Consider the following 25,139-nt stretch of genomic DNA (forward strand, 5'->3'; position numbering starts at 1 on the left):
TAAGAGCCACATAGTTCCCAGCAAGGCTGTGCCCATTTTTATACTGCAGGAGCTTTTTCTTTAAGAAAACAGCTAATAAATAGGTTTGGCAATTCAGTGTTGAGCAGCACTGAAAAGGATTGGTCTGAAGAAGGACAGCATGTTCAGACCATTTGTTTAGTGTAGCACATGCACTTAGCACTATCATGAGAGATGCTTTCTCAGCGAGCATCATTTCAGGAGCTCGCCTTTCATTAGTGCTGAGCTGAAAGTAAACATTACCCAGGGTTTGGCCTGGGTTTATGCAAAACTTGAACATTAAATAACAAACCCGTGTTGTGCATGTATATCACACTTGGTTAGATTCTTGACCTTTCAGCTGAAGCAAAGCCACAGAGGTACATCTCAAGAGCAGCTTGGCTTTGTCAATCATTACAGAAGTAATGGCATCCCAACATAATACTTAACTCTGGAGTGACAGCTAAACATATTCATGGCAACACCTTTTGTGTAAAAATCTGGAAGAACCACAGTTAATGGTGCATTTCAGCCACGGGCTGTAAACTTCAGTGACAACCTATTACTGACTGCTGAACAAACTGGGATTGTCCCTTCCAAGGGGATCAGAGCTATGGTGCAAACCATCTTCTACCCCTGTTTAACCACATCACCTGCAGGCTCTATAGGAATTGAATGTGCAGTGAAATTTTGTGTCCCTTGTAAGAAGCATTGAGGGTGTATGGGTTTTTTTAAGCTGCATTTTCCTGGCAAACCCTGACAGCTGCATAGCAGCAGTACTGGTGCTGGTGGTAGGTCTCAGGCTGGGAAGGGTTCCCCTCATCCTTGGTGCAGGTTTGAGGTGGTAGGCACAGTGCACAGGACATGCTTAGAGCTAACTCTGCTTTTTCTGTAACGCCAATATTCCATCTGAAGGCAGCATGCCACGGAAGTGTGGCCCCACTGCACAGACACCAGTGACTCTCTATTTGTAGCAGGTCATGTTAAATGCAGCCGTGGGTTAATATGGAACTAAGCCTCAGCAGCAGGAATTTGTGAACAGCTAGGAAAATACCGAAACAACTGCAAGGTGCTGACCTTAAACCAGTGTTCCTTTAACTTCTGGTAGCTGTTTGTGTCCCTGCAAACCCAAATTCGCTCCCTGGCTAGTGGTAATTTCTGAGGTGCAGGAAGCCATCGGGTAACGTGTTCTCTGGCTGCAGGCACGATGTGCAGAGAAGTTTTTAAAGCACCAAATTACAGAGGGTGAAACACTGCTGCAAACAAAGCTCTTCCAATGTTTCTCACACTAATGATGCGGAGACGTGGAGCTTTGTGTTTAACTTCATGGATCACAGCAGGAACTGGAGTTCTGTGCTTAACCTTCTTCCAGGTAACCAAACCCTTCACTGGGACCAGGCTGATTTTAGGGATTTTGGGAGGGGGAAGGTTACAACTTTTATAGAATTTAGTCATCAGCTTTATTTTTTTATTATTATTTTGTGAAGGATTTTTTTCTTTTTTGAGGACCTAATGAATTTGGGGAAGACTTAATGCTCGCAAAAATTCCAATTAATGCAGAGAAAACACTAGTGCCTTTGTCCTTTATTCTGTCTGTGGCTATTGGAATGGAAGAGCTTGGGGCTTCAGCAGCACGGGTGGGTGTTTGGCTGCTGTGACAGATTCCTGCCTCAGAGCAGATGCACTTTGCTGCAGTTTGACTGCGCTAAGGTGGCTGTGCTGAGCTGGTTTGAAGGATGATAAAAGAGAGGCCAGAGGTTGTCATTCAGCCATGAAGAATATTCAGGGCACATGTAATCACAGCAGTCAGCTATCTGCTTTTGACTTGTTATTTAATAATCAGTTGAAATGCAAAAAAACCCAAAAGAATTAAAATATTCTGCATCAGGGTGCATGTGCAACATGGCAAATTAGCTGTTTTAAAAGGACATGTCTGGAAGAGTTAAAGCTTCTGTCTTTTTCTCTATTCCTCATTTGAGTGTCAGCCACTCATAAAATTTCACAGATAATGCTTTATATGAAAGACTTACTATATCCAAAGACCTCTGGTGAAACTGGGAACTGAAAGGCAGTGTGTGCACAGGACACATTATAGAGATCTCAGGTGGGATTTCTTGCTGTTTACAGTGGCTTGAGTTTTGCATAACAAAAAGCACCTGTTATTTAGAGATTTTAAAAGAGATTTTTAAGTTATGCATATTTGATACAGATTTCTAGTTCAGAACCAAGCCTTCCAGTTCAAAGTCAAAAATCTCTAAGTGTTTTGGATATATGCAAAGGGAAATGCAAAGTAATTATTTACAAATTACATTCTAATAGGTTTTTTCTGAGACTCAAATCTAAATTCCTCTATCTTGTTCATTCTGCTTTCCAGGGTTATCACAATTCTATACCCGATCTGAATTTTTTTGTAGCAACATTGGGCAACTGTAATAACACACCTAACACCAGTCAGCCAAAAGAATCTATTGAATTGGATTCAATTATACTGATGAACTGCTCTGCTTACTTTTTGCACAGATAATATGAAACTGAGGCTAAGATCAACAAGACTTGCAAAAACAAACTGGCTTAAGCTGAGAACAGAAAATATACCTGAAAAACAAGTTTCAGGTTCGCATATTTGCAATACCTGAAACCTGACTCTGGGAATGATGCACCACTGCTATCTGAAAACATGAAAATGCTGGGTATGGCACACTTCTGGTCAAAACAGCTCCAGTTTACTGCTTCATTCACAATTATCTCCCAAAAAAAAAAAAAAAAAAAAAAAAAGAGCCACAGAACAAGAATTTGGTTATGACCATTTTCAGCAGGTATTTCTGAATAGCAAAGCCCAGTGCAGCAAGAAGGTCTCAGACTCCAGCTGGTGTTTCCCTGCTCTTGTCTTTCCCTCTTTCACATCAAAAGGAATGCTTTCTCCTTGGCCTAGCTTTCATCTGCAAGCTATTGAATTTATTGAGCTCTTGGTGAGGTTCTCTGCTGGTTTCGATTTGGGCTGGCTCAAAGCAGAGACCCACAGAGGCAGATCCATAAGGAGAGGTCTGCTTTCAACTCTGCAGGATCAACACTCATTTTGCTCTTCCCCTCCAACTTCCCACTCTAAGAACACTAATTATACTGGTAAATTGTAAAAAACCAAAACATACCTGCCCTTTCTGATTTACACGTGTGTTTTCAGTCAGCAGACTCTGGGTCGGACTGTGAGCTTGGCGAGAGGTGAGTGTGGCTTCATTCATTCCACAGCTGCCCGCACCCCAGGCTCTTTCAGGGGTGCTGTGCTCCTGCCTGGTACACCAGCACAGCAGAGGAATGAGGAATTCCAGGACAAGGCCATTTAGGGTTGTTTTTTTTTTCCAAAAGAGGAAATAGAGGCTGGCAACCCTTTGGGTTTTCAGCAAGAATTCTGTTGGGGGGTGCCAGTGTTGAAAGGCAAACAAGTGGCACTCTGCTTCTTGCATCATCTGCATTGCTCCCATCTACATAGAAAAATTTTTAATGGCTCCTTTCATTGAAGAAATTTTCTCAATCTTCTGCTTACTGATGGTGCTTGTCTTTGTGCTGGTAGGTGTGCTGGGGTGGGTACAGTTGCCCCCTCACACTGGACTGGAAGCGCTTTTTATTCTTCCCTTTTCAGGTGCGTTGGACAGAGCGATGAAAACTATAGCAGCTGGTATGTGTGGTAAGTTTCAGATCTGCTTTAAGGGGAAAAACTGGCAAATAATATTCTTTGATGGATATATGGAGAGAAAGGCATTAAGAGAGACTGATAGCTAGAGAGCATTGCTCCTGGGCTGTCCCTGTGTTCTGTCTTTACAAACTAATGGAAATCATTTATCCATATCCTCCTCACTGTACGCTGACAACTGAGCTGGGACAAAACAATGGATTGTGTCAGGGAGAAATGTTTGAATTTCCAGGCAGCAGTCGCTGCTGAGCACTCAGGAGTGAGGCATTGGCTTCTGGGGACTTTGATCATGTCCAGTCTGCTGGTGGGGAAGCCACAACATTTAACAGCTATTTGCAAAAGATGTTAATGAATATGTTAATATGAAGACATGCAGCCATCTGTCAGTGCTGCCCGCAGATGGTGACAGTACTGTTCCTCCCCTGCTGCCTCTCCTTAGGTTCCTGGTGTTGTTTTTGCTGGCCGTGCTCCTGTCCTGCGGGATCTGCTGCTGCCTGCAGCGCTGGCTGAAGCGGCGGAGCTGCCTGCCCCGACGCACCGTGGCTGTCTTTGCCCTCAGCAGCTCAGATGCCTTCTGTGGTTAGTCCTGTCCCTGCTGCAAAGTCCTGCTGGTCCTGGTGGCCTTCCTGTGGCCCATCCATAACCCAGTAACAAGCAGTCAGGCTTGGGAGCTGGGGTGCGGCCAGGGGCTGTATTGCTGGTGAACAGTGGGTGCCCAGCTCTGACATCCTGGGGACATGTCCAGACCATGGACTGGGGGGCTGAAGCCACATCCATTTGTCACTGAGCCATACCTTGCTGCTGTCCCTATGTGTCCACATGTCCTAAAGGTGCCTAGCTGGGACTTGGCCAGGCAAACACTGGAGGTGTGTGGGACTTTCTCCTCGGTGCCAGGCCACGCAGTGGCCCAAGACATGCAGCTACAGGCTCTGGGGTCAGGCAGCCCTTTCCACTCTGTGTCCTTCATTTCTCACAGGCAAAACTGTACTGGTCTAACTCGAGCCACCCCAGTACAGCTTGACTGGCTAACACACCCTGGTCCGTCGAAAGATTGTCCTGGTGGGTGCTGTTTGTTGCAGCAGCCACCCTCAACATTCCCCCAGGAGCACCCAGATTTTGAGGACTGGGCTATAATGACTGTGTAGCAAACAGAACTGATCTGGAGTATGGCCAGCAGCATCAGCAGGCTGAGCCAGACAACATCCCTGCAGGAAAAATAAAGCTAATCCTGTCATTAGGCTAAGCCCTTCCCAAAGGACATATTACCTACTTTCTGGGTGGTCATAGACAGTGTCTCCACAGGGAGGACCCGCCCAAACCCACCCAAATTCCTCTGTCCCAACTTCTTGTATCTGGAGTTTGTGGTGAAAGACTTTGTGATGCCATCCTTCAAAAATTACATCCGTGCCTTTCTTGTTTCCAAGTGGTTTGGCAGCTCCTCCTGGGCTCACCCCTCTCACTCCCACACTTGCCTTCATGCCTGTCTGCTGTACAGTTCTGACTTTGCTTTTTCCCCAGCTGCTGAAGCCCCTCCGTGCCCATTCTCCGGATCCCTGAGCCCCTGCATGACTGCAGAGGTTTCCTCTTCTCCTGCCCCACGTTTCAGCCTTGGGGGAACTGAGTTGCCTCCATCTTACGAGGATGTTATGAAGGAAAGCAAGCTCTAGACACCACATGTTGGCTTTCAGTGATCCTACTTGGTTCATCAGAGATCTTCCATCGTGCCAAAGGGGTGTGAGATTGAATCAGCCTTTTCCACAGGTTAGCTGAGAGACTGAAAAGCAGCACATATTTCATCTGAACCTGAAAGACGAGACTAAATGCAACAGAATAAATGCCAAATGTACATGTTGAATCTGTCACAGGAGTTCAGCTTGACATTTTGATATCTCTGGATTTCAAGAAGCTTCTTCAAAGGCCTGTCTGCATTTGGGGTTTCTGGCTCAGCCTCTAGATTTATCTCTCTAAGGCTGCTTGAGCTGGTGCAACCCCATGTATTTTAGGACCAAATGTTGATAAATGACTTGGTAGCTACTTCTCAAGCTTGGGCTCCCTCCTTCACTCGGCACTGTGCCAAGAAACACCCTCTGGCAAAGTCATGTTGCTCTAATACATTGCAATGCAATCGTGCCACTCTGTGATGAAAGATCATTTGCTACATTTAAAATATTTAGCACAGCATATCAGATTTGTCTAGTGCAAAAGGCAGCAAATTTATGGCCAGGGAAGAGAAAACAAGAGACAGGGATTATGTAGGAGTAACAGTGGCAGGAGCTGGTTACAGAGCCTTTTAAAAAAGTGAGTTTGCTCATTTGAGCTGTTCTTAATTTCACAATGACTGTTCTCAGCTACTCTTACCCTAGCATTGCAGACCAGAAGGCATTGAATGGTCCAGAACCCATGTGGAAGTTCCACACAGACATGAATTAGGGGCTTAGGTACTTAGTACTTAGCTAGAGAAATCTATTAGGATAAAGAATGCCATTTTCTTTGAGGTGATCACTGCAGACAGGATGGAAAAACACTTTAGGATGCCATCCAGACTGCCTTGTGCTCAAGCAGGATCAGCTCTACCAAAGTCATTCCTTGGAGGTATTAGCCTAACTAGTTCTCAAATTACTGAAGAAAGATGCTGAGTTTTCCCCTTAGCTGGATTCCAGATGAAAGCAAAGATTCCCCTTTGTTTGTCCTGGGCAGGTCACTGAAGGCTGAATTCAGCCTGCCTGACCTCTCTGCCTCTGCTCTCTCAGTGGCAAGAGCAGTCAGACCTCTCCTGCTGCCCTGGTCCTGTGCTTTGTACTCCCATGGAGCCATGAGCCCAATTTGGGCAGCTGGGTCCATCTGGGATTAAAATCCCAAAAGATTAATGGGAGCCCACAGCTTGCCTCATGGAGCACCTCCCCACCCGTAGAGTGAGGTTAGCACCAGTTCCCGTGCTCAGGAAGGAAACTGGGAAGATAAATGCACTAAAGGTTATCATATTCTTATAATGATTCTATGTAAAGAATTACAACATATTCTGAGGAAAAAATTATTTGCCAAAACCACTGCAAAATTATCTCCCTAAAATCTTATTTTAGAAGCAGTTTTAATGTTTGACTCTTGTGTGAAAGGGACTAAATGTCACTTGTAGCCAAATGAATGTTTGTGCCACAGGCTAAAATATTACTGGGTTTATTAATAAGGAAAATTAGCAAGTACAGACTCAGCCAGGGAAGAAATCGAGCAACTTCTGAGTGTCCTTTTGCTGGCTGATCTTGGTAAGAATTGCAGGTAATCAGTACCTCTCAGGATCAGATCTTTCATGTACATAACTGCTTCCACCATTCAACCCCTTCAATTTATGCCCTGGAGCATGAGATTTGATTATGTTTGTCACTGCAGCTTGCATAGCCTGTTAGTGGGCATTAAATCAGCTGTCACTTGATTCCCACCTACACACTGTTAGCTTCAGTGACCCCTTCATGGCAGAGAACTCCACAGGTTGTCTGCATTATGTGCTGCATAAAACATTACTGCCTCCTGTTTATTAATGGCTTGGCTCTAAATAAATTGCTGCCTTTAATTTCTCTGAATGTCACCTTCTAATCAGATGGCTGGAGAGGCTAACAAGCAAGGACTGCCCAGGTTTCAATGCCTCCAGTCCCTCTGCATCCCTCTTTCAAGGACCAGTGATTCCTGAGGTGGTAAATCCTTCCCCAGCCACCCAACACAGGGCAAGACTTTCAGCACACAAAACATTCGAGGGAAGGGGTTTGTTCCCCTGCTGCTTGTGTGCATTCAAGTGCATTCAGTTTATGTTTGAGGTGCTTTAATTATGTACAAAAGGAACCAAATTTTTCCATCAGAACTGCTGTAAAGTAAGTTAGTGGCTGTCACAACATCAGGCTCCATCTGGAGTCACCAGCATGGGAGAACCTGTGTGCTGTGATACCTGTGCAACATGGCAGGAGCAACAGGAGCTTCCAAAAACTGCTGAAAGCCAGGAGGTATCTGCAAGAAAGAGCTCATGTAGAGCTGCTGTGGGGAGGGCATAAACTAATATTGCTGCTGGCTTGGGGTAAGGAAGGGAAGTACCCTGAGAAAGGGCACAGGGCCCTGGTTTAATTCTTCTACAAAAGCATTTTGGGTGGCTCCACCAACCTATTATTCCCAATGGAAGCTGCTTCTCCCAGCTTCCCACCTCACTCCTGTGTTCTCCAGCAGAAAGGACAAGGTTTCTCCAGACCTGCATTCCCATTCTTGCACAAGCAGAGATTTTGCTGGGTAATTGATATTTTTATAAGTACTTAGATCTTAATGAGGGCAGTTAAAGCAGTTTGGCTGATGTTTCCAGAATTGCAAAGAAAGAACAACCATTTCCTTATAATTCATCACCTTAGGAATAGGGTTCACCTTGGAAAAGCACTTGTCCTGCTGTGACTTTCTGGATGCCACTCATCCTCTGATTTACACTTCATGCTGACTTTGAGAAGAAATGGCAAACAGCTCTAGAATAAAGCAGAAAACACTAGAAGGCAGATGTGTTTCTGGGGGAACTTGTCATCAGCAAGACTTGAGGGGAGAAACGGGAGTGGTGGAGAGGAGCCAATTCTTGGTGACCAAGCAAAAGACAAAGGGAACGTGGTGAGGCACACAGCTGGACTTTCACGTCTGCAGATTAAGAGCTGAACAATAAAGTCATAAAGTGGCTTTCAGGCAAAATAGAGCAAAACCAGAGGTAGCTGAGCCATAACAGGGCATCAGTTTGGAATGCCAGGAGGGTTGGACATGAAAGATGGAAAAATAATTTAGATGCTCATTATTATTTTTTTTTAATAGTCATCCAAAATTCTGCATTATGGGCTGAAGATTTCTGCGCAGAGAGGACGAGGACAGGGCTGGGGACAGATGCCCGCTCTCTTTGGGTCACTAGATGGCACAATTCTGGCTCTTTTCCTCCTTGCTCAAAGGCATTCTACAGCAGGAACCCAACAGCTACAGGGAGAAAATAGTTCTCGCTGCTGTAACAGCGGTTGGACAGAGTATTTCAGTCATTAATCACTTGCCCACAATATTTAACAGATACAGAATAGCAAACTGTGGGAGTCCAGCCCTAGCTGAGAGAGAAAACCTTGCATTCGTGCTGGAATTTTACTTTTCTCGCCTGGAAAGTTTAGGAAATGACTCTAAGTAGATGATGTGTCTAAGGTGAGACAAAGTCTTCAGCTGCTGAAGATGCATTGCTGCAGGTTCACACTGGGGTCTGAGCTTTGTAGCTGCCAGCAAAGGTCTAGGCAGCCTCCAAAATCAATCCCCCATGCCCAAGGGCTGGTCCTATTTGTGCTGCTGCCCTTTGTGTGTCCTTGCAGGCCAGCAGTGATTCCCTTCACAGGAGTCAAAGCAGGTCACTTGGCAAAGCACCTTCTGAGCAGAACCTGGATGTGGGTTAGAGAGACACGACACTCAAAGGCAATTGTGTTTATTATATCCCACTGATGTTACAACGTGTAAGAAAAGCACAGTTCTGCACTGCTGCTTCTGTCTACTGGAAATAATTGTTCACATCCACTGAATTCACACCAAAATCACATGGCAACGTCTGTGAAAAGGCAGGAAATCCATATCCTGGGAAACATTGATGCAGCTGCAGTAGAGACAGCCTAGTTCACAGGGTCACAATAAGAGTGAGCACTAATTACAGCTGGAGATGTTAAAAGCCCTCATGAGCAGGGAGAGGATGAGATGCTGCAGGCAGAAAAGGACAGCCATTGCAGGTGTCATTTTTTTGTCTCCCTCACTTGCCTGTATCAAAATGGGAAATCAATAGTTATCTGTAAGGCATGGAATCAACTTAGCACAGATCTTACCTAAACACTTTACTGTTTTCCATAACCTGCAACCAGCCAGATCCCTGGCAGAGGGCACGGAGATGTCAGGGGAGAGGAGAGTGGGGAGCCTCAGTTCAAGGAAACACCCTGGGGCAGGCACACAGGCAGGAAAGGTGCTACTCCCAGCTCTCAGCTAAATCCCTGACTCTCCCTATGCCCTGGGAAATGAGGACAGAGGTGCCCAAACGTATAAAATTCCCCTTGTAAGCTAGTGAAAATATGGAGAAACCTAAAAAGCTGTTGGAAGTGATGGATTAAATGTTCGGCCTCAGCTCAACTGGAAATTTCGACTGAGCAAAAAGCCTTGGTAAGCCAACAATGGCCATGAAGAGGGGAAAATCAGTCTATTGTCATTCCTAGTGAGCTGCTACTGAATGGAATGCAGGTAGGTATTAAGGAAATACCTTAATAACTGAGCTCACCTGATACATCTTTAGCCTTAGGGACCGGTTGTGATTTTGAAGGAAAAAATAAGTCCTGTTTATTTTCTGGGAGGTTTCTGGCTAATTAATATATAATTAAACTAGAATAGATCTGCATTGTGACCTGATAATGAGCTAATGAGGAGTGAATCCTGCAGTCATGAAACCAGTGTCAGTATTAAGTCAAACAGGAATTAACAATTAAATATTAACAGCTGATCAAAACATCAGCTAGACTGTCAGCAGAATTTGAATAATGAAGCAATGCAGTACTGGACTGGTTACAAAACATTAACCTAGCAACTGAGAGTTGCTGTGACCTTTTCCTGGTCCTCTTGTGCAGGACCTCAAAACCTAACATAGAGTGATTAAGGAATTAACTCTTCTCCTATACAGATACTGAAGAAGAGAAGCTCACAAGTGTTGATGCAATATTCTTGATATGCAAAGAATATTTTACATAAACTCTTTGGATGTGAAGTGTATTTGAGGAGTATGAGTTAAGGCAGTGTTTGTGCTCTATTTGTGTACCCCAAAGAGGAACACAGGGCTGGAGAAGAACGAAATTAATCCTTCATATTCACCCCTCATCAGGGTATAGATATTCAGTGCCCACTGAGCCACTGCTTGGTGTGACCCACGTGTTGCAAGTCACAAAACAGCTCCCACCACCTTAAAACAAACTGAAGACCATTTAGGACAAAGGCCCAGAATTCTCCTCAATCACTGAACAGGAGAAATCAGTGATCTGACATTTGTAATTACACCTGCATTTCTTCTCTGCTAAACAAGAAATAAATCTTCATAGCAAGAAATAACCTTTGTGCTCAGAAAAAGCTATGGAAAACAGGAGCAAGAGGCTGGCAGGCATCCCTGAGAGTTTGTGGGGAGGGATAATGTGATGGCTGCATAGGCTGGGGAGTTTTTGACTCAGAGTTGATGTCTTTGCTGGGTACTTCCTCCCCAGGAGCAACTCTGAGCTGGGTGAGGCGGGCTGAGGCTGCCTGCAGCATCTCTCCTCCCTCGGGGAGGCTGAGGGAGCATTTGCCTCTCTGGGCAGGAGTGGGGATGTGGGCAGCGGAGCAGTCACTGAACACAGCTCTGGGCAGAGCTCTGGGGTGTGTTCACCCTCCATCTCCTTCCCCCTGTGTCTCTGAAGAAGCAGGGATACAGCCCTAGAAGCAGATCAAAAAATTTTCCCAAGTTTCCCTGCCCTGGCAGAGAGCATCAGCAGTGTCAGCTCTCCTGCCCCAAAGATCCACAGAAAACACATTTCTGATGGGGCTTTAAAAAAGTTTAAAAAACAAAACAAGCAACCTCCAAGCTCTGAGTTCAGTTTCCTGCAATAACAGACAAAAATTCCTGTCACCTCCAGATCTCTTTGTGCATTCTTGGTACAATCTGTGAATTCATCACATCGCTCATAACTCTTGTACTCGTTGTCTCTCAGGACCTTGTAAAAAAGCCTCCATCACCCCTCCTACTGTGTTTACATCTGTTTGATATAGCTCATCTGTTGGCAGTAACCTGCTCTCAGTTTGGCTGACATAAACGTCTGCCAGCCCAAGCAGCACGAACTCTGCAGGCACAAACTCTGCAGCACGAGCCTCCCTTGCCTGAGCTGCCACCAGGGCTCTTGCTGAGGTGGCTGTGCTGTGCTCTGAGCCCTGTGGAGGTGCCTGGGCCTGCAGCAGATCCATATGGACCTGCTGTTGTCCTGTCTGTTCCATGCCCTGGGTGCTTCTCGACTTGGAGCCGTGTCAGGGCTGGGTTATGTTCTGGCCTTACTGGTCAGTTCTGTGCTGCAGCACAAGGTGCTGCTTCCAGGGTAACCCATCAGAGGACTCAGCCCTTCATTTCCATCACAGGAGTTATCAGAAGTGCTGCTTGGGATACAGCTCACCCCAGCCTCAGCCAGCCCATCTTCCTGTGGCCCACTTAAAATAAAGTTTCACTTCATACTGTCTGGGAGAAGGAAATCCAGCCTGCCCATCAAGCAGTCCATGGAGGAAGCCTACTTCTGGTAGTGCTTCAGCACCCACAGCTGTGCACCCCCAGCTGAGACTCCAGCTTTGTTCCTCCACTGCCCCTAAGCAGATAAATCTCTGTGCTGGGAGAATTTTCTCAACCTTCAGAGGCCATGATATGGTGTGGTGCCATGGTCAGAAAAGACTGAATTTGGACAGCTCCTACCAACCCTAAGAAAACACTGTCTCAGTTTCTCTCTCTATTAAAGGCATGAAAAAAATGTTCACATCCATCCTTAGGGAACCTGTTAAGCCATACAGGGGTTTTCCTCCCCCACTCTAGTGAAGACCTGGCTGATGCCCCAACCTCATCCAGCCTATGGCAGCCTGGATTGCAGCTGGGGACAGCAGTCCTGAACTAGGTTTAAATACCTTTTGATGGAAAGGGACCATAGATTTTAGCATCATTTATCCTAGCTTCCAGTTAATGTAGATACATTGTAATGCACAAGTTCAGATTTTGGATCATCACTCACTTTGTCCAAGAAATGTTTTTATTAAGCAGAATGAAGCTGGTAATTTCCAGATTTCACTGAGTTTAGTAGCTCAGTGTACCTTTTAACACTGACTGAGAAGGACTGTATTTTTCATGGAAGAATGCACCTGCATTTATAGTCATTTCTCAGTGCAGATTCATGTACAAAAGAGAGGGTCAGACATTTAACACAGATCTTATCTCTTGAAAAGCTCCCCAGCTGCTTGTAAGAGGGGCAGACCCCCCTACTGGGTGCACAGGGTCCAGATGTTGGTCAGGCAGTCAGTCCCTCCCTTTGTCAGGATTTTCTCCTTTGTACACTCTGTCAACGCACTGCCAGGCGTGGAACAAATCTTGCAGTTTGGGGGTCTCCATGCAGGACACTGCAGTCTGATTCAGGAGTGGCTGGTTTATCTCACTTCCACCAGTAATGTTGAGACAAATGCTGAAAAGAGTTTGCGTTGGTTATTTCAGCCTGTGCTTATGCAAGTGGTCTCAGTACTCAAGAGGATTCCAGAAGTAGGATCTTCTCAGAATTTACTTTCTTGAAGGAGAAGTATTTTGAAGCTGTCATCATACAAACAGTGTAGCATATCCTTGAAATTCAACTGCATCTGTATCACAATCAAAAGAGCTTGAGTCTCTGTGCAATCCACTACAAATTAAAGCAGAGCATTTCTGGAGCACTTACCTCCCCCTCACACCCTTGTGTCCACCGCATACATTTTGGAGGTGGCTGTTTGTGAGGATGGCAAATGCACATTTGTCACGACGGTCGCAGCTGAGGAATAGCCTTTCCTCGAGGAGTAGGCAGAATGGAATCTTCCAGAACTGGTCTCTGTGAGGCACAGGGAGAGACATAAGAACTGCTAATGAGTGCTTGGTGACTTTCAGCTGCAAAGTTTCGTTATTCAGGGAAAGCAGCACTCCAAGATGTGACACAGTAACAACACACGGTATGTCATCCTTACACCTCAGTTCCCACATGAAAACCTTGATGCTCTTTCTAGAGCTGCCTAAGACTATTCCCATTTTACAGCTGAAAATACCGCCACTGGAGATGAGCAGCCATGCCAGAGGACTTTCCCCACCCTGTGCACCTGCAGCACACCCTGAGCAATAGCTCTGTCCCTGAGCTGTGCTCCAGCCGTGCTTCCTCACCTCTGAAGAGATACGTGCAGCAGGTGAGCAGGGACCCGGACAAGAAGCAGCCAAGTGACCCCGCCATGCCAAGCCAGCAGGACCAGCCAAACTTGTACTGGATGCCCAGGAACACGTTGTGGAAGAGCAGAGAGGAGCGCTCCACGTAGACATCCACAGCGTACCACACGGAGCCCGTGATGCCAGGGAGACCTGCAGGGCAGGAGAGAGGTGCCACACTCTGAACCACAGGGGATCAGATATACAGCTACAGCTGCTGCCTGCTGGGTCAGACCCCAGGGTGGGCAGACCTTCCTGGGGCAGCAGGTTTTGGCCCTCATCCATGCTGTCTTTGGTGGATTCACCCTGGCTGATATCCTGTGCTGCCAGACAGAGGCTGTACCTCCTGGCTTGGCACTCACACACACTTCCAGCACACTGGCAGCACTCAGGTTTCTGCAGATAAAGGCAGGAAGCCCCTCCCCTCTCAGCTGCTTGTAAAGTTGTCTCCAGAATTCAATTTTCTCATCTGTTGTGATTTTCAGAACTTTGATGATGCTTTTCAGAAAAACTTTTCTAAGTGAATTGAAAGATGTTTAAAAGAGCCTCTCAACATTTTACATGTGCTCTCAGTGGCTGGGGTGAGTTATTAAATCCGCTTAGACTGAAGAAGAGCTACCTACTTGATACTGGCATAAAGTCATAATATTTGGTACCTAGCTGGCTATTTATTTTCATGTTTAAAATTCCTCCCACTGGCTGTAAACCAGTTGGGTATTTATCACCTGGAAGGGACAGACATGTTATTATTCTTTTATTAGAGATCAGCTGCAGAGATTTTGGGCTCAATGACTTGCCCAAGGTCACACAATCTGTGGCAGAGCCAGGAACCAAACCAGGATGCCAGGACTTTCTAGTCTTTCAGCATTTGGTCTAGAAACCTACAGCAAGGTCTCTTTGTTGTATCAACAACCTCAACTGCTCCATGGTGACACAGCAATCAATGGAAGTCAGTCAACTCAAAGCCAATTCACCTGGTCAAAACATGAACTGAAAGCAGATAAACTCATCTACATGCTGTTTGAGGCAGGTAGTGAACAGAAGAAGCTGCATTACACAAATAAATCAAATAAAGGTACTTCCTCCTACAGAAAATCACCAGCCAAAATAAAAGGCTTTAAAAGCTTTCCCACTTTGCTAAAGGGTGAGCTAGAGAATGGGGACACAGTGGGGAAATACCTGCAAGGAGCAACATAACCCCAGACACCAGGCAGATGCGCAGCTTGATGAGCGGCTCGTCGGGAAGGAATTTCACACAGTCCAGTCCCAGGACCAGGAAGAGAAATCCAAACCCTGACAGGAGGTCTGCTGTTATCATCATGGCTCGGGTCAGCACCAGTTTCACTGCAGGACAAAAGCAGAACATTCCAGTGCACAAGGAATGGAAATGTGGGCAGGTAATGGGGTCAGATACCAGAGGAACATTTTTTTCTGATGTTCAGCTTTTTTCAGCTTCCCTTAGGAGTAATACCTGACTGAGAAAAGAAACATGCCTCTAATTATCTGTCACTGAGTAGAACAGATACTCTTAGTCTGCATTCAAGTGTCCCCACCACTTGTAGAAACATCTCTGACTCTTACATACCAGAATGCTCGGCGTAGATGGAGTCGTACTCATCACAAGTTTGGATCCCATCAAAAACGTTTGTGACACATTCCCACCACAGGCCACGGCATTTTGTACTCACCTGTGGATTGAGAAGACAAAAAAAACATAGGTTAAAATATCCACCAACGCAGCAGGTCTTAGTCCTTCAAGAAATCCTGGTCCCACTACAATGATGGCAAACCAGAGTGTTTAGCTCGAAGAGAAAAAGCAGAAGCATGGAGGAAAAGGACAATGTTTTCTACATCCCTACTAATGTTTTTCCATTAGAGAAAAACAATTCATACTAGATATTAGGAAAAAAAACCCTTGCCTACTGGTAAGAATAAAAATTTTTACGGAAATTTCTGGGAGGAGCTGGGGGTGGCTGACCAGCAAGATCTAAGAGCAGGTTTGCTCACCCATTGCCAAACTCCTGTCTAGGCTGAGCTGGGCAGGGCCATGGACCTGACAACCCAAGATTTTGCTGTCTGTGCTCCCCTTCCTTACACCATCCTCCTGACAGAGGAGGAGCAGCTCAGAGAAGGGGAGAGGGGTGCAGAGGAATCTGGATGTGAGCCCCTCTGCGGACACCTGGGGAGGGCTGCCCCCAAATGGCTCAGCTGTAAACATGAAATGTTTAAAATGGCTGGAAGAGCAGAGGCAGCCAGTGCTGATCCCTGGGGCTCCCAATGTGCTGCCAGCCGTGGGACCACGCGTGCCCAAGCCACACTCATCACTGAGACATCCAGACTGGGGCAGGCCGGGCAGCAGCATCGTGGTTAATCGTCTCCGCTGTCCTCCAGCCGTAGATACCATTCCCAGCCCAGCCTTCCATAAATCACTTTAATACGGGAGGCGTTTCCATTACCAATGCAAATATGGCAACAAGCACCTTGAAAATATTCCTGGAATTGCTCATACGAGGAGCAGGGCTAATGTAGGTGCAGCTTTGGATTTCAGCCCGCCCATTCTGCCAGCGACACCCGCTGCAGTTAATGGAAAGAGAAACTCCTACAGCAAATGAGTTTCACGCAGGGGAAGGGGACCAGGCTTGCTTGGATGATGCAATAAATTCATTTTTCTTGCACTGTTTAAATCACAAAGCAGATAATAACATATCTCGGACACATAATAAAGTCTTATTCAGGATGTACTGAGGTCTGTAGCCAACTGTAATATTTTCTCCACCACACAATGTCTGAGCCAAGCTGTGCACCTCCTCTGTGATACTGCTGTCTGGATCAAAGGTGAGGAAAAATGACTCGCTGCTACAGTCTGGCAGAAGAGATATTATTTATATTTAATTGAATATAACCTACATGTTTTGTTTCATGAAGATGAGAAGGGCTTAACGTTTCTGAGAATTTCATGGCACATTTCATGAAAAATATGATGAAAAATGAGAAGCAGTGATTGAAAAAAATAATTTCATTGATTCTGTGCTTTTTATGAAAACAGAGTCTCGTAAAATAATTTGCTGTGTTTGCATTTAATGTATTTTCACCATGGCCCTCTTAATGCAATTGCAGGTCCTCTTCTGTCTTAACTCACCACTGTTCAGGCTGTGCTTGAAATTAGCATATTTTTATTAAATTACATTTTGTTACACTTGTGTTTATATAATTTTTCTTTCCTCCTAAACCACCACAGGCTTATTTATACTACTCTGCATTCAGCTAATAATGTCACTTACTTCCTCACTTGCTGATATTATTACTGTTTTTTAAATCTTACAAGCGGCATCTACATCTAAATTATTTATAAGGAGACTAACAGGATTCCAGGCTTTGTCACCCTCCAAGCAAAACAGAGGTCTTAAGCACAACAGTTATGGTCTAGCTTGTGAAATAACCCCCTTCCCAGACTAACAAAAACTTGTTTAATGTTTTTAGTTTCTTGGGGTGTTTAAGTTGTCACTACTCCTGCTACAGCCAGCACGGGCAAAGCAGGAGCCAGCCCATCTCCGCAGAGCCTGTGTGCAGCCAGGGATAATTGTCCTATTGCCTGGTGCAGGAGGGATAGCAACAAGTGTCACTGTGGGACCTCTGGCTGCCCTGAGCTGCTGCTGGGCTATTCTGGTTTCTGCTGCCAGGGTCAAACACTTGCTCCCTCTGCTTTGTGCACTGTTGAACTTTCTGGTTGTTAATCTGCTCCCAAACCACCCTTGAGCATCTTCCCCTGTGCTGACAGCTCAGACCCTCAGGCACACGGGAACTCATTGCTGGAAAGGGGACACGGGTCAGGGCAGGGGCATCATGTGGGGACACGGATTTCCCCATCCCATGACTGGACTCCTGCACCATATTGGCAGCACTAATTCCCCATCACCTCTCTGTACCCATAGCAGATCGGCTCCAGCTTCCCAGGGCCCAGCTGAGGACTCCCTGAGCAGCCAAACACCACAGCCATGCCCCTCATCCCCCACTCCCATTACAAAACACATTGCCACGACCTGCTTTCCCTAACACAAGCATGCATGTAAAACATGAACTGCATAATGACTGTAATACATATAATGATACCCTATTCATAATGTATAATTAATATTTAAATGATTCTCATAGAGAAAAAAAGGAAAATTACAGAACAAGCACACGCTTCTCCTTCTGGGGAAAGCGGAGAAGACAAACACCTAAGCGATGTTAGTCACAGTTTACCGCACTCTGAGAAGGTGCCAGCAGACAATGATTACAAGCCCAGCTTGAGAGTAAAACAGGCAGCATTTAACAGTAGTGGTGGTATTATAATCCACCTGCAACAGGGAGGGACTGTCTACACAATACAGCACTCGTTGAGAAGCAGATTATGGGCTTTTTCCACTACAAACTACCGCAAAAATTGACCCAGCCCTTTCTTGATGCTTCACAGGGAGTCACTAACTTAAACAACTTTCTGTAACCTGTTGTTTCTCAAGGGAGGTGAGGGGCTGTGAAAGTTGAGTCAGGGCTCCTGCAGCCTCTCTGCAGGTGGCTGCTCCTGGCGCTCCTCTGCCTCTTCTTCCTGGGATGCTCCTCTCCAGTGGGACCACAGTGAGGGCTTCATCCTCCCCAGCTGCGGGGGGCCAGGGTCAAAGCCAAGCAACCAGCCAAGATCTGAAGGATGGATTTCCTTCTCCTGGAGTCAAAGTTGCCTAACTTACCCTTTTTCCAGCTGAAACCAGGAGTCACTGAGGACTCTAGCCTTTCTGGCCGTGGCCATTGCCCTGTTTAGAGAGGCAGTGAGTCATTAGGGTCATTAAGATCAGTGGTCAGGTATTAAGGCTGGGGGCGTTTTGCTCCATTATTTAATATTCACACTCAGATCCGGAATGTGAGAATAGTGGTTGCTAATGACCAAACTGGGTGTTAATGGAGCACTTCGGACAGCCCATCGCAGGTGCCTTTGCACCAGGAAGACAAGGTTACATAGCCTCAGGGTAATGGACCTGCTCTTTATTAGACTCACTTTGCTCAGGAGTTGGGCTTCTCTCATCTGGTTTTCCCCACAATTGGACTCCCTTGGCTCTTCTGAGTATACTGATACCTTCATCTGAGTACTTCCTGAAAGGAATCTAAAATATCTCCCAAATGCAGTGTCACATCCCATCCAGCATCACTGGGTGCACTCTATTTGTCCTGAAAAGAGGCTCACTGAGCAGACACGCTGACCACCAGGAACTGCACTGCACTGGATCATCATCTTGGCACTTATATCCACCTTTCAGCGTTTCTGACAGTCAGATTGTTAGGATATCTTGTGGCATAGAGGAAAAAAAGTTTCTCTTGTAGTTTTATTATTCTTCCCTTGGATAATTCACCCCTTCATATGCTGCAAATAAATGCTGCATTGCAATCACTGAGAGCAGAGGAGCTCACGGTTTCATATGCTGGATAGCAGAGAGAAAGTTTCCTCCTGATACATTCAGTCAAACTTTCTGTCCTGGAAGGTGTTTCACCTTCACTGCCTGAGCAATCCAACTTGCCAGAGAGAAGATTCCTACACTGTGGACAGAAATGAATGGCTGTGCTGGGAAGAAAATTACAAATTCGCAGTATTGAGTGCTGGAGAAACAGTGATGATTTTGGGCCTGGAGGCTTTGGGGCACACCTTGCCTGTAAGCAGCAATCTGCTCCCTTGATTGCAGTTACCTTTTGCCAATACCTTTCTCTAATATGAGAGTGCTACTGTCCACATGAGTTCCAGGAGATATTGAGTCCCCATGCTCCCTTTAAATTTCTGGTAGCCCCGTAGCTCAATGGCTGGTCAGAAAAAGACTTGAAGAGCACAGCTGTACATGCTGGATGTCTCCACCAAGAAGTCTGATCTATGGAACTAGAAACACTTCAAAATATCCATACAGGTTGGAGGTACAGGATAACGCTTCTCATGTTCATGCACATTTAAAACTAGAGCCTGTAGAGCTTTCCTGAACTTATTAAGTAAGAGTAAATTCTGGATTAAAAAGTCTGGCAAAGAGAATTTCACAAAATACCTCTTTTCTCCTGCTCTTGCCACAGTAATTATTTTCATTCTCATCCACTTTCATCCAGCACAACAGGGAGAAAGAACATGAGAGTGGAGTGGAGCAATGATAGCAGGAGCAAACTCCCTCTAGGACGCATTGGTTTTGGTGGTCAGGCTCTCCTCACCCCTGTCTTACCTCCAGGGAGTCATCAGCATTCACCATCCAGCAGTCTGTCCAGGTAGATATTATCAAAAACAAAGCAGAGAATAAAGCAAAAAAGAATCCCACATATTGGAGGAAAAACTTCATGCCAGCAGGCACTCAGCACATCCAGGGGAGTGCGAACAACAGCGCCCAGCCTTGTTCCTGAAGCCAGGGCAGAGACAGAGTGTCGGTGTCCCAGATGCCCAGCAGTGACCACGAGGAGCAGGACCTCCCCTCTGGTGCAGATGCCATCTGGCAGTGATGGCTGCAGGGGCAGTGCTGACCTGCCAGGGGTCAGGAGGAGGGAGAGAGCGCCCACGGGAGCTGCTGCAGCCAATCCGCCCTGCACCGCTACAGCTCCTGTCATGCCTGACTGAAGAGAAATGGGGCTGTGCACAAGTGACATGCAGGGAGCTGCAGCCCTGCACTGGCAGGGGAGGCAGGTGTCATGGCAGGTTTTGTCAAAATAGGGATTAGAAAAAAGAATCAAAATTTGTTCTCCAGGGCAGAAGTCTTGAGCCTTGCTGAGGGACACAGAGAGGAGCTCTCATTTGCACACACACACACATTTATTCCTGTTCAATGGTTTATGCCTTAGCAGGGAGCAGCTATTAAGTGTCTTGGTGTAGATCCCAGGCCCCTTGGTTGTTACCCTGTTGGTCTCTGGTGCAGTGATGATCTAGTTCTATGCAGAAATGTCACCAGGGAGAAAAAGGGAAAGGCAGTAGTCATGTGCCTTCAGAGCCAACATCCACACCCATCCCAGATACAGAACTCTGTATTCTGAATTTAAGTCAAACCTCAATACGTCTCATGCCCTAGGCCCAAATTTGTTCATGGTATGAGTACAACTCCCATGTGGAATTCTTGAAGTTTTCAGACTAGTGCCAATCTGGAGGATTTCAGCTGGTTGGAATTTTCCTGCTTGCTCACTCTGATTGCAAACTTCTGTTTTCCTGCTGGACTCTGCAGGTGAGCAGGGGTCACACAGGCTGCCAGGGGCAGAAGGTTGGGGCCTCTGTAAGAAGCTGCTCGATGTCTTCTCTCATGCAGTGCTGAGAAAGCCATCGGGGCTCCAGAGCACCTTTCAGGAAAACCAAAGGGGAGTGACTAGAAATTCCTGCCATCCCAAATGTACGAAGCACAGAAACCACCGCATCCTCAATGATCATTATTTTTGGATATAAAGAGAAGCAGTAACAGGCTGAAGACCTGCCTTGAATGGGCAAATATTCAACACAGGGCAGAGGAGCAGACTCTTGCTCTGCGCTCAGCTTTGCTTCCAGCTGCTTGTCCCAGCTGGCGGTGTGTGTCGTCTGAGCTGTCACCTCCAGATGGAGCCAAGCGGCACCTTTACAGCTCTGCTCAGAGCTTCTGCATCTGCGGGATTCCCCTTCAAATGCCACAGCAATGAGAACTTTGTTCTTACAATAGATAACCCGTATCATTCCAATCACAACCTCATGAGGCGGTTTTGCTGACAGAGATCACAACTTTTACCCTCGATGCCAGGCTCACCTCACTCCAGCCCTCAGAGGTCACCCTGTGGAACAGGTCCTCAGCTCATGCTTAGGGAGGCTTAAGTGGAGAACAAAAGTCCCAGGTCATAAAGCCAGAGTATGCAGGAGGCTCTACTGCTACAGCTTTCTGCTTTCTGTTTCCTAATTCCATTTGTAGAAGCTGACAAGTGAGGAACTTCTATTCTTCCATCTTTCCTAGATGCAGGTCTTGATGTGGTTATGTGGATATGATGCTTTCTGCTGAGATTTTTGGTATCCAAATATCTGGATAAGTCAAAGCAACCTTCATGATCTTCACTTCATGGCTCTCTGTGACAAGGGCAGCTTTATGCCTTCAACAGTTCTGACCCATGGGGACATGGCAGTGGCCACACAGGTCGCATAAGGATCATGACTTTCATTAGCACATACATGTGATTGCACTTGTCTGAGACAGGCACGAAAACACACATCATCTTCCTATACTTGTCTTGTTCTGACTTCATTAACCTCTGTCTGCACCCATTTTTGAAAAGCATCCTAGTTAGTTGTTATTACTGGCAACAAAACAGAAAAAGCAGTGTGGTGAGCTAGAAAAGGCCTGAAAAATCTGAGACAGCCTTCCCACAATCAACATAAAGTCCTTAGCAGTGTCAAGACCAGAGGTTAACAGCAACAGAGCCTGGATTAACTAGGAAATGTGTTATAGCCATATGAAATGTATTATAGCCATTGCCTTCTCTTTCTGTCCTGTCTGCCCAAATGCAAGCCACTTTCATAGAGGATAAGCCCAGTGGAAAGAAAGGGGACATTTTCTCTTATTTGGTGCATGGTGAAAGTGTCTCAATAGAAGCATGACAGAGGTAGAAAGTGAAAATCTCCTGTGATAATAGCCAGAGAGGTGTTTCTAAGCTTTTGTGCTGGGCACATCATACTTTGTCCTTCCAGCCCAGCCCATGAAATGTCCATGGGTGTCAGACCAAGAGGCAAACTCCAATAAGGAGTGGCAGCAGCATGTGAGGCACCAGTGCTGCCTGTGCTTCACTCCATCTCTCCACAGCTGTTATTGTAATCCTGGTGATGTCTTGTCTATTTTCTGCATGCCCAGCAATGTCCCAGCTCCTTCCACCTCCCAGTGTTCACCTTCCCTGCAGGGCAGGGCAGGTGAGTGACCCTTCCTAGAGCAGGATGCCAGTGCTTCCCTGGCCATGAGTCACTGGGGGCAGGAAGTGGTTCCAGCCATTTGCATCTAGCTTGGGGCTCTGGAGCATCCTGGCCTGGACAGCAGAGCAGGTCAGGATCCTCCAGTTTTCCCTGGTGTAAGGCTGCTCCAAAGTGTGCAACACAATGAAGATGGTTCGTGGCTTTTCACCTGGTGGAGACACCAATCCAATCTCTGGTCCTTCTTTAGGTCTGTGTCTTCAAACACACCCACAGAATCTGCTGTAGCTACTAGAAAGAATACAATACTCTTTATTTGGTAGAAAATGGCAAGGCACATGTTTAATACTCTTTATTTAGAACAAGTAGCATCTTCTTGAAGTAAGGTCTGTAGCAGTTCCTCATCACGGTCTGCTTTCCTAACTTGCATGACAGATGTCCCCTCAGCTCCAGAAAACAGCTTTCCCAAAATAAACTCCCAAGATGCCTTTGTATAGCCCAAAACCTGGCTGACATGATGCAGGGTAACTTTCCAGTGAATTTGTAGGCTGTACTACATATGCTAACTGTGCTTTGACACTAACAAAAGCATTAGGGTATCCTAATATTTGATTGTCAGAGCTTGGCCTTGTCGGGCTCTTACTCAGTGTGCTATTGATGCAGCAGAACTTTGCTAATATAAGAGTTTTATCACCTTGACTACACTCAGGCCCAGCTCAGGGACAAATGCACCATGGGTCGATTGCTTTTATTACTCATTAACACAAAGGGGTCGGTGCTCTCTGTTAAAGCCAAGCTATTTATGTTAGAGATAGAGGAACTACCGCCAGTCTTGGGAGGTGGTTTGTCACCAGTCTACTGACAGAACCATTTTTGCAGCAACATGCCACTGAGGTTGCAGTCCCATGAGCATAGAAGGGTGGTGTTCTGCCTTTACTTCCTCAGTGTCTAATATATGGTGTAGCAGAGGGCCTGGAGCAAGAAGGAAGTGGTGATGCTGTGCGTTCATGCATGAAATACAGACCTCTCTGTAAAGAGCAAGCAGCCCATGAGGTGACTGGTGTTCAGGGCCAGGGGCTTGTCCAGCAGGAAGGGCTCAGGAGTCAGAGGTGATGGAGAGCTTTGGAAGGGGTTTCCCCAAAAGCTCTTCTGCTCCATAGCCTTGTCTGCCAACCTTTCCCACTCCTCCCTCCTGGCTGTACCGCCCCCATTTTCCTGCTTCACACACCGCCATCCATGGCCTCTAAGTGTGTTCAGCTCCTTGGATGTGAGATGTGTACATAAATAAATTACAGAGTAGTGTGTAATGTACCCCTTCAACCATGCTCATACAGTCACAAAACCTTGGGATTTAGCTTGGCTTTGGCTCAATAACCCCCAGGAAAATAGTAAGACTTCTGAGCAGCCTATGATTTTTCAAGCAGGCAATATGTAAGATTAAAGGAAAATAGGAAAGCAAAGGCATGTTCTGGTAGATGAGAGGTTAAAGGATTGGTAAGTAAAAACCGTGTTTGTACATGTGTGTGTCTGTATATTATATACACAGGTATGATGCTTGCACACCCTGCTTTACAACAGCTTTTTTAGTCACTATAAAGCTATAAATGCTAAAATAAACATTTCATTACGGTCTTTTCAGGTTCTCAAAGAACCATGTTCTCCTCAGTACAATAAATTTCATTTTATGGCTGCCTATGAAATCCCACACCCGAGAAACACATGATCTCAACGATGTATTTACTAACCCCATTTTAGAGCTGGGGAAAACGAGGCCCTGACGAAGTGCCCTTAGATGGAGAGGGAGGAGTGCCGCTCGTGTTCAGCAGCGGGGCAGCGCTCCCTGCCTGGGCGGGTGCGATCCCTATCAGCGGGACCGCTGATGTTTGTGTGTGATGTTGGTGGGACCGCTCTGCTCTCCGAGAGCCGCCGGGAGTACGCGGTGCCCGTCACTGCAAACCAGCTCCACGCAGGTGTGTTTGGGCAGGGGAGCTGGCTAGTGGATCAGCCACACCTTTTCTCGGCATGTCACAAGTTCCAGTCCACAGCCCTCGTCCCCAGGCGCCCCGGGGGCTGTTGATGCCCTGCCACGTCCCTGCGGCGTCATCCCCATCCAAGCGCGTCTTTCCCAGCACGAACTTCCCCGGGCGCTGGTACCAGGGTGATTAAACGCGCTGTGCAGGGAGGGGAGGGAGAGCAGCGTGGGCATTTAGCGCTCTGCGGAGCAGCAGAGACCAGCACAGGAGGAAGGAGCCGCCCTGGAAGGGGTCTGTGTCGTGGCCGTGCTCCTCAGGGACACCTGAGCGCAGGGAGGGGCCGTAGGTGCGCCCGGCTCTGCAGGGTTCTCCTGGCTGGAATCCAGCTGTGACTCACTTCACAAGAAACATCCGCTTCAGACCTCCGTGCCTCTCGCTGATACTCACCAACCTGCTTATCAGAGTGACGAAAGACCCTCTAGAAGACTCATCGAGAAAGGGATGAAAGTAACTAGGGGGTTAGAAATGCACCGTTTGGTGACAGGATGTTTGGTCTGCTATAAAAAGCACAGGAGAACAAGAGCTGTGGCT

The 25,139-nt window shown here is 46.5% G+C and overlaps 2 protein-coding genes across 5 annotated transcripts; one reads left to right on the plus strand and one right to left on the minus strand.

Annotated features, from left to right (window-relative positions):
* Positions 1–1,084: 1,084 nt before the first annotated feature.
* Positions 1,085–7,254, plus strand: TMEM207 (transmembrane protein 207). The gene is made up of 5 exons (XM_030280768.4): positions 1,085–1,369; positions 3,179–3,216; positions 3,635–3,679; positions 4,125–4,264; positions 5,204–7,254. Exons 1-5 carry the CDS (start codon positions 1,274–1,276, stop codon positions 5,350–5,352), a joined length of 468 nt encoding a protein of 155 aa, XP_030136628.4. The 5' UTR covers positions 1,085–1,273; the 3' UTR covers positions 5,353–7,254.
* A 5,222-nt stretch (positions 7,255–12,476) lies between these two features.
* On the minus strand, positions 12,477–20,226 carry CLDN16 (claudin 16). 4 transcript variants are annotated; one of them, XM_072933487.1, is made up of 6 exons: positions 19,907–20,226; positions 15,265–15,367; positions 14,859–15,023; positions 13,641–13,832; positions 13,171–13,317; positions 12,477–12,924 (listed from the first exon to the last, which is right to left on the minus strand). In XM_072933487.1, the coding sequence occupies exons 1-5, from the start codon at positions 20,018–20,020 to the stop codon at positions 13,178–13,180; spliced, it is 714 nt and encodes a 237-aa protein (XP_072789588.1). In that variant the 5' UTR covers positions 20,021–20,226; the 3' UTR covers positions 12,477–12,924; positions 13,171–13,177. The 4 variants fall into 4 exon arrangements, with proteins under 4 accessions (XP_072789588.1, XP_072789587.1, XP_072789586.1 ...); XM_072933486.1 differs by having other exon boundaries at positions 12,477–13,046; XM_072933485.1 differs by having other exon boundaries at positions 12,477–13,093.
* Positions 20,227–25,139: the final 4,913 nt, after the last annotated feature.

Source organism: Taeniopygia guttata, chromosome 9 (genome assembly GCF_048771995.1).
Source record: "Taeniopygia guttata chromosome 9, bTaeGut7.mat, whole genome shotgun sequence".
Lineage (NCBI taxonomy): Eukaryota > Metazoa > Chordata > Aves > Passeriformes > Estrildidae > Taeniopygia > Taeniopygia guttata.